The following is a 9,082-nucleotide window of genomic DNA, read 5'->3' as shown; positions in this document are numbered from 1 at the left end:
GTGCCCCCAGCCAGCACATTCCTGTCATAGATATGGGATTGTCTCCTCCAACTTTCCCCTTTACCTCACCTCACTTATCTGCTGGCACATTCCAGTCAGATTAGCCATTATTCTGACATTTTTACAGCAAACTATACTCAGTGAAAGTGAGGCAGGGGAGGCAGTGGGATTTGGGTTGAGCTATATGGCTCAGCACCTCCAAGTCTGTGTCCGTTGCACAGGACTACAGGCAAAGAGTTCAGATTATTTTATGCTTCTGCTCTAATTGAAAAGTATCTTGCAAGCCTACAGTGAGACTGATGCCTGACAGCAAACATCAGGGCACTTTAGACTGGGTGGGAGGACAGCAGAGTAGAAAAGCATCTTAGGGAGAACCTGGTCCAAGGGAAGGTAGCAATGCCTTTGCCCCTGCTCTCCACTTCCTTGCTGCCCAAGCTGGAGGGACTTGCTGCTGCCTGAGTGCACAAGCAGAGGATGACTGATGTCTGATGGGCTGGACAGGTGTACCTGAGCTATCTTGGGAAGGGTACTGATCTGCTTCAGACTGCAAATGAATTGTTGCAGAGCTGGACAGGAAGTTTTCACTCTTTTGTGTGCTACATGAGGCCAGGTGGATGGGGTGTTGCTTTGTGTGTGTCACAGAGTGGCACAATATACCAAGCTCATTAGTCCCAGGATCCCAGAGGTGCTGGAAAATCCTGCTGAGAGGGAAGAGAATGGGATTTGGTGGCTGAGCCATCAACAGACAAGGAAGATGATAAGGTACAACAGGCACCAAGGAAGATGGTAAGGTCGCAGCAGCCAAGGAGAGGTACCAGAGAAGTTAGTATCAAAACTGTTTTAATAAGGACAATAATAAGTGCATGGGATACAGAGTAGAGGCAAAAAGGATAATTCCACAGATGTGGGTCTTTGGTCTGAAGCTTGTGTTACAGTCTGGAAAACAGAATGAAGGGGAGCTCATCCTGAGACCCTGGGTCCCCGCTCCGCAAGGTGCAGGGCTGCTCCTGCTGGATGCCAGTGGCCACAGCTGGGGACTTCTTGAGGTTGATGCCTGCCCCAACTTGCTGCTGGCTGGCACCAGGCAGCCCCTCAGGGAGGCTAAGAAACATGGGCTTCCCTGTAACCTCGGTGGCCTGACTGCAAGTGGCACTTGCATGTGCAATATGTGTGCACACCGGAGCTCTTTATTCTGCTCTGAAGAGCTCCCTGCCAAAAGCAGCTCGGTGGTGGGTGAGCTGCGTGGGAGCAGAGTCTCGCAGCCATGGCCCAGCATCGCGTCCCACTGCACACCCCCTCCTGTCCCAGAGAACAAGGGGGGTCCTATTAGGGTCCCTCTGGTGACCTCAGCCCCTGAGCATGTTGGCTCCACACCATGGCACAAAGGCGCTTCTGTGTGAGGGCCAGTTTGCACACGGGGCAGCGTGGGGGCAGCTCATTCCACGGTGGCTGTGTTGCGCAGGGCCACTCAGTGAGGGACATTAGCAATCGTCTATGCTTAGCTCTGAGAAGGGGTGTACTGGAAAGAGGGGTGTGTGTATGGGGAATAGGGAGAGGGACAAGGATGGAGGTATAAACCACCGGCTACCACCATGAGAATGGTGGCACAAACTGAATGGCTGCAGCAGAGGAGTCTCCTTGTTGAGGCAGGAAGAAAGAAAGGGAATTTCAGGGCCTGAACTGCAGAATTTGGTGAGCTGACAACCTGCTTCTGCCTCCAGCCAACCAACAAATTTGTCCCCTCCCTGTTGAGAGGAGTTGGGGTCAGAAAGGAAGCCATCCTATGTGATGCCCAGCAGCAGGAGGCAAGTGGAAAGACCCCTTCTATTACCTCTGTGCATACTCTCCCCTCCTGAAGGCTGAACACATAGGTTTTTGGGCGGGAGGGGAAAAGAGTAACCTCAGCTCTTTGCCTGCTCCTTGTCCCCCAGCTGACCTCCCCCGGTAGACAATGTGCTATACTTAAGGGTCTTGCACTAGCTGGAGCAGGGGAGATTCCCCTACATGCCAGAGCTATTGGCGAGAATATTTCCAGGAGGGCACAGTGCAGGGGGTGGCTGGGGACTTCAGTGGCATGATAAGGTATGTCCCCAGACATGCTGGTGGGGCCAGGCTGAGGGTTGGGAGAGATGGCGCTGGGGAGAATGAGATGGGGTAGGAAGGAGTTTTGGGTTTCTTTGGCATGTGGAAATGTCTCTTTGGTGTCTAACAGCAGTGAGGGCAGAGAAGGGGCACAACGCCTGGCACTGCAGTGCTCACTGGTCCTCTGCAGCAGCCTGGCCCAGCCCTAGGAGCCTCCCAGGAGGCTCTCCTCCTGCCCCCTCTCTGGCCCACCCAGTGTCCCCAGCTTGGCAAGGAGGCCATCCACTGGGTCTGCTGTTGGTATCTGAGGGTGGGGTATGTGGAGGAGGGGTAAGATCCCAGCACCAGTGTCTCTGGTGGGGCCTGTGATGGGAGGGATGGCCATTCACACCTTGACTTCATCATCCTCTTCTTCCTCCTCATTGGTATACTCAAAGGAATTGCTGTGCCCACCTCGGGCACCAGTGTAGCTTTCCTGGAGGCTGGAGAGTTTGGTCTCCTCCTCATCCTCCTCTCCTTCGTTCCAGCTGGCCTCAGGGGACTGGCTCTTCCTTGTCACTTGTGACCGCCATGAGATGCTGCTGGGGCTCTCCCACAGGGTCTGTGTCCGGGCCTGCCGGGGACCCTCGCCCTTCTCCGAGCTCTGTGGGGTGCTGGTTCCACCATAATGGCGGGCCAGGACCTGGGTTGCTCGGTCAAATTCTCCTGCCTCGATGGTGCAGTCATTCCAGTGCCCCTGCCACGGGGTCCCACTGGGCACTGCCCCCGGCCCTGACGCCCACACAGAATCCACTCCAGAGCCTTCGATGGCACATGCCTCTCCGTTGACATGGACTGACAGACCTGGCAGTGAGCTGGCCCCTGATAGGTTGCTCTGTCTGGAGTGGTCCCAGAAGCTGGATGTTGCCTTGTCCTCTTCGTGGGATGCATCCACTGCTGGAGAGACCCTGTCCTTGGTCCCCTCACCACACAGGAGATGTGCGTCATCCTCCTCCACCTCATTCCCATTCGTTTCAGAGAAGCTCATCACCTGGAGGAGCTCACTCATCAGAGAGGGCCCCAGGTCCAGGCGGAAGGATAGAAGGGAGTCCGAGCGATCCAGCTCATCTTCCCCGGAAATGGTGCTCTCTTGGGGCTTTTCCAAGCGAGGGACACGAGGGATGGTACAAAACCCAGACTCCAGCCCTGTGAAGCAAAAGAGATGGCTGGTGAGGTGAGGGGACAGCTTGGTAGGAGAAAGCCTGCCCTATTTCTGCAGGGACACGGAATGCTGCCATCAAAATGGTGCAAATCACACTCCTGTCTGTGGCACTGGCTTCTAAAGGACAGGCCAGTGTCTCTGTGGACATCTCCAAAGCTCAGAGAATAGCAGAGGGTCTCCAGGTGGGCTCTGGGCTTGGTAAGATGGCTGCAGGGGCTGAGCCAGGCACAGGGACCAGGAGATGGCAGTATTGCCTCACCTTGCCTTTCCCTCTGAGCCAGACCACCTCCCACAGCTGCTGCAGGCCCCCCAGATCCAAACCCTGAGATCTAACAGCCCAGCCCCAAGAGCTTCTGCTCCAGACCTCTCTCCCTGGGGAAAAGTTGAGCCACAGCCCAGTGCTGTGGGGCTGGAGAGGAGCCACAGAGCTGTCCTGTTCCACCCTGTCCACAACCCTTCCCCAAAGGAGACCCTGGCTGGCAGGGAGAATTATAGGCATGATGGAGAAGGGGGAATGGAGACCCTTGAGGAGCAGCACATGCAGGTGTAGAGGTTGGCACTGCTAGGCACAGGGTTAGAGCATCTGTGTGGAGGTGGGGAAGGCTGTGCCATGAGTCTCCTTGACCTTGTAACCTTGGGGTGGGCATTGGTCCACTGTCCCTCCCAGCACCTCAGGGAAGCTGCTTATGGTAAAGGTGTAGGGCTGGGGATAGATAGGACACATACCCTTACTACTTCTCTGCAGAGGCTGCCAGCTGTGTGAGGCTATGGGAGAGGGAGAGAAACAGAGAAACCATCCATGCCCCACTTTGAGCATGGCAGGAGCAAGGACCATGGTTCAGAGCAAGGTTAGGGTTATCTGCTCACGGGGATTATCATGACTGGGGACTCTTAAATGTTCCATCTCTCCTGAGAGCCTGAAGTTCCCCAGTGGGGAGGAAACTGAGGCATGGAGCAATGGAGAGGGGCTGCAGATGATGCACAGTAGCTGGGTGCCAGCCTCTGGCTTGTGCTTCACTCACCATAGGCCTGGTGTGTTTTGGAGAAGCTGTTGGAGGCACTTTTGAAGGAGAACTTGCTGGTCAAGCTGTGTTCACCACCACCGTCATACATCCCCTCGTTGAGCTGTGGCAGGGAGACGGCATTCTTGATGATGGGCGAGATGTCTGGGGGGGCGGGCGATGCCCCTGCCTGGCCACCACTGCCCCGTCTCTTCAGCGGCGTCCGGCGGACATGGCGCAGTGTCCGGGTGAAGAAGTTGTTGGCTTTGGCTGTGTCAGCCCCGCCATGGTTGCTGAGGAAAGAGGTGTCCCCAAAGACGTCCCCGCCGCGCCCCACGTGCATGGTGTGCCGAAAGTCCCCCAGTGGTGGGCTGATCATGTCCGCTGTCAGCTCCGACTTCAGCCGCCGCTTGCCATGGGAGCCTGATACCCAGCTGAGCACTGGAAGTTTCCCCAGGCTCATGTTGCACCCTTCACCTCACCCTGCCTTTGATAAAGCCCCAAAAATCAGCCCTTGCCAGGAGTCCAGCACGGAGGTGATCTGTCACATCCCTGACCTCCCCATTGCTTCTGCACAGATGCTCTTGGGGTAACAGCTCGCGTCACTTTGGCTTCCAGCAGGTTTCCTGCTTCTCTGAACTATGTCACACTCATGAAATCACCCTCAAGGGGTACTTCCTCAGTCGTAAAGACAGTGGTGACACAGAGGTGTCCCTAGGTGGTGTCTGGGTTACCTCCAGTTCTGCAGAGGCCGCTGGAAGCTGTATCTGGACATGGGCTTTAGGGGCTAATCCACTGTCTTCTGCCACTGCTGGGGGAGTGGAAGCCAGTCACACACGAGGCAGCGGATGATGATGGGAGCTTGGGGTGTGCTGGCAGGGCAAGTGCATTGGTTCCTTGTTTCCCACCTAAACAAAGTAAGAGGAACAGTGAAGCCCTTGGAGAGGATTTTCTCAGCCATATTGACTGTACCCCCAGAACTGTCTGGGGAGCTTAAAGACAGTGTGTAAGACAGTGGGGAGGTTGCTACTGGTTATCCCCTTTGCCTGGCCTTCCTGTTGGGGAGGAAGAATAAGGCTTTCCTCCAAATAACACATGCCCTGCCTCACCTCTCTGACCTCCCTCAGTGTGCCTCAGTTTCCCCTGTCTGCAAAGCAGCTTGGCCAGGCCCACGCCACAACACAGGCTGAGGATTTCCCTCCCAGGCAGAACCTTCCTGAGCAGTGCCCTGCCCGGCTGCCCCAGCTCCTGGGGCAAGAAACCTCTCCCTCCTTTTTGCTATTCAGATGAGCCCTTGAGGAGAGGGTGAGGCCTGGGGACTGTGTGCTTCTTGGGGAGGAGGAGTGGTGGGAAGCAAAAATGCAGTATTTATATATTGCTTTGTTTGTCCTTCACTGGCTGGGTCCCCAGGTGCTGGGCAGACATGCTGGAGATGCAGGGAGCTAGCTGGCAGTGCAGGGAAGGCAGCTGCTTAGCAGGCAGGGGAAACTGAGGCATGGCAAAGGAGGTGATTTTTTGAGGCTGGACAAGGTGGGATGGAACCCTGCACTCAGGCAGATCCTGGAGGCACTGAAGGGCAGGCAGGAAGTAGCAGCTGGATGCACAATGGCAGGGCAATGACTTCCCCAGTCAGTGGGGAGGACACTTAGATTGGCAGATCCCTCATTGGTGTGTGTGGCAAGTGGGAGAGGGTGGGTTGCAGAAAGAAGATTTGGATGCGGGGCATGTCAGAGTATCACTGCTTTGGGTAGCCACCTGGGGCCATTCCCCTTCCTGGGGACAGTTCTGGGTCCAGGGGAACTGGATGGAGCTGGGTCCCTCCAGCAGGACTGGCTTGGAGGACAGCATGCCAAGGGGTGATGTAGGAGCCTCATATCCATCAATCTCCCTATGCTGGGGACCCTCACAGCTATATGATTCTGACTGTCTCCCCCTGCGATGTTGCCTGCCTCTCCCACCCATCCCCATGTCACCTCGGAGTAGCCAGGCACTGCCAGGGTGGCAAAAGCCCTGGTGAAAGGGAGTCCTTGGCATGAAGTTGCTTTCCTAAGCTGGCTACATGTGTTTTTGCTTTGCCCTGGCCCTGTTTGCTTACCTGGGGCCCCTCTTATCTGCCAGGGGTTAATGCCTGAGAAAGGGAAAACAAACCTCCCCAGCAGCACCCAGCACCATTGGCTGCCTCCTGGGGTGGCAGTGACCAGTGGCAGTGGGGACAGGATAGTGGCAGATTGGATTCCTGCTGGCTCCCAGATCATGCTTATGCAGCTCATATTTTCCTCCTCATAGAGGCTGTGCAGTGCTGCCTCGCAGCCAGGACATGGCAGATGGCAGATTTGGGGTGGAAGGACAACCGGGAAGCTATTTCCTCTCTCTGGCAGAATGGCCCCTGGGTCAGGGCTCTCCTGGAGGGCAAGGAAAATACTAGGGTGGTCCCTGCATCATAACAGGGATCTTGTATTGAGACCACAGGGAGAGAGATGCAACCCCATTTTTGAGCTGTCCCTGGGATCTCCCAGGAAGACACATGACCCTGGGAGAGGGGATTAGGTGAGCTACAGCCCTAAAGTTTTCCTTTCCATCTGCACATTGGAGCTGCTGATAAACCTAAAGTGGGGAATGTGCCCTTCAGCCTGTGCTACTCTGAGCCTCCTCTGGCCAGGCCAGGCCAGGCCTACTCTGAGCGGTGGACCCTGCTACTCTACCCCAGGTTCCCAGCACAGTAGAGCTGCCTGCAGATCTCTGTAGGGGACATCACAACTTGAGATGGGGTAGGGAGGCAAGAGAAGCAGGACTGCGAGAGGAAAGCATGCCCTTGCTCCCTGTCTGGACAACTATTCAGTGGGGACCATGGTGGAGGAAAGTGTTTCTCCTTTCTTGTCCCTTGGTCACCACATGGAAGCAAGCCAGCACCTGGCCCCTGGCTCTTGCTGCCTGCTGGCAGGCAGCAGGCACTGGGAGAGGAGGGAGGGAGGAAGGGAAGGAAGTGAGTGAGGCAGCTAGTGCCCAACCCTACCTGGATTGCAGGTTTCTGGCAGGCCTGCTGGGCTTTTTCTCCTTCCGACCTCCCCTTTTTTGTCCTTTCCTCTACCCCTGATACGTCTCCCTGAGGGCTGTGTCCCTTTGAGCCCTTGCCTTCACCCAACCAGACTCCTCCATGCCAGGGAAACTCGTGATTCTGTGGGCAAAGGGTGACCTGCATGCTGTCCTTTCCCCGACTCGGCAAGGGGACCCCTCTGCCTGGCCATCTGTCTTTCCAGGTGCCAGTGCTTCTATCTGGCAGCCCTCCATGTTCACCAGTTCCAGGCACAGCAAACCCACAGCCCATCACGACCTCCCCTTCCCTGGCATCCTCTCTCTGGCTCCCTCCTTGCCTCCTCTGGGAAGCCCCCTCTCCTCAAAGACCCATCACCTGAACCTCCTCCTCCTCCCAGCCTGGCCTCCCCCATTTCTCCCCTGAGTTCAGCTGGTTACTACTGGTTCCACTAGCTGGGAATGGCCTGAGCTATTCTGCTTGCTGGGAAGAGCGGAAACCAGAAAGGGGGGGAAAATAATCCAGATGTCTAGTTGGCTGGAGCTGCTGAAAGCAGCCTCTTCCCTCCTCCTCTCCTTATACCCCCCCTTCTCCCAAAAGGGGACATACTCCAAAAGAGGGTGAGAAGTTTGAGGTAGTCTCAACAGTGGGAAGAGTGTGTGGAAATGGCTGTGGGTGGCCAGGAAAGCTTTCCCAGCCTTCAAAAGTGCTGAAAACCCTCCCTTTACCCAAAGGAAGGGAGGCAGAGGCTCCCGTTGGGTGACTGGAAAGCCAGCAGGGACAAGCTTTTGGGGAAGGAGGAAAGGGGCTTAGCTGGCTGGGCTGGGCCTCTTCCAGCTTCCCTGGAGCAGTGTCAGGCAGTAGGCAAATGCCTAAATCCAGCTCCTGTGCTACTGGCTGCTATATATATACATAGTGATATGTCTCTGTATAACAAGGATATTTTTCCAAGCAAACATGCTAGGACATAGAGGGAGGCCACGGCTATGAAGGTGGGCAGTTTCCAGCCATCCATTCCTTGCTCCCTTTAGAAAAAATTGCTCCCTTTCTTCCTCCATGACCCCGAAATCGAAGTGCTGAGAGCCAGTGAGGTTTTGAGTGGTATCCAGAGCAAGGTTTGGGAGACCAGTGTCTCACTGCCTTCCCCCATCTGTAGGACCCTCGTCTCACCCCCTTTCCTTCTCTCCTCTTCTCCCTGGCCCGTGTCCTCTCTCCTCTCTCCTCACTCCCAGTTTCCTGTTGCATTCCTCCCTTCTTCTCCCTTTCTTTTTCGCCATCCTTCCCTCCCTCTTCTCCCCTCTCCAAACACCCTTACCACCCTTTTTCTTCTGCTCCTAACACCCCTCCTCCCCAGCTCTACACACTGATCAATCAAAACTTTCAGGACTTACCTCTTCCGAATCAGCGTTATTTTTTTCGCCCCCGTCCTTGGGACAAAAAGTTGTAAGACACTCCCTGTGGGCCCCTGTAACTTGCTCCGAGGGTTACTGGTGCTTCGTCCTGGAATGGAGGGGGGGAGAAAGGGGAGGCATATCCCCCCTCCCTTTTCCCACGGCTGTCTCACCAAGGCTGGCTCTCCCAGGCTGACGCCCTGATGCCACGGGAGAGAGGAGCAAAGCTGGCGGGGAGGGGACGTGGGAAGGAGGAGGGCGGGCTGCAGCACTGCTGAGCCAATCCTCGACTCAGCAAGAAGACCAGAGAAAATGCGATTTATTCCAGCTATCCAGGACAGAAAACTTCAGGAACTTCTCTGCTGCTTGCCTCCTC

General features: G+C 55.8%; 1 protein-coding gene across 1 annotated transcript; it reads right to left on the bottom strand.

The window, feature by feature from the left end:
• Positions 1 to 823: 823 nt before the first annotated feature.
• Positions 824 to 9,082, bottom strand: CDC42EP1 (CDC42 effector protein 1). Its single transcript, XM_071549847.1, has 3 exons — positions 8,707 to 9,082; positions 4,306 to 5,192; positions 824 to 3,267 (listed from the first exon to the last, which is right to left on the bottom strand). Exons 2-3 carry the CDS (start codon positions 4,745 to 4,747, stop codon positions 2,468 to 2,470), a joined length of 1,242 nt encoding a protein of 413 aa, XP_071405948.1. The 5' UTR covers positions 4,748 to 5,192; positions 8,707 to 9,082; the 3' UTR covers positions 824 to 2,467.

The sequence above is a fragment of the Pithys albifrons genome, chromosome 3 (genome assembly GCF_047495875.1).
Source record: "Pithys albifrons albifrons isolate INPA30051 chromosome 3, PitAlb_v1, whole genome shotgun sequence".
NCBI classification, from domain to species: Eukaryota; Metazoa; Chordata; class Aves; order Passeriformes; family Thamnophilidae; genus Pithys; species Pithys albifrons.
This window is presented reverse-complemented; position numbering and strand designations above follow the sequence as displayed.

Excerpts from the sequence above, each read along its gene's own strand:
- CDC42EP1 (XM_071549847.1), bottom strand. The coding sequence starts at position 4,747 with ATGAGCCTGGGGAAACTTCCAGTGCTCAGCTGGGTATCAGGCTCCCAT. Across the intron at positions 3,268-4,305 it reads CAAAACACACCAGGCCTATG|GGCTGGAGTCTGGGTTTTGT; the intron begins GTGAGTGAAGCA and ends TTTGCTTCACAG.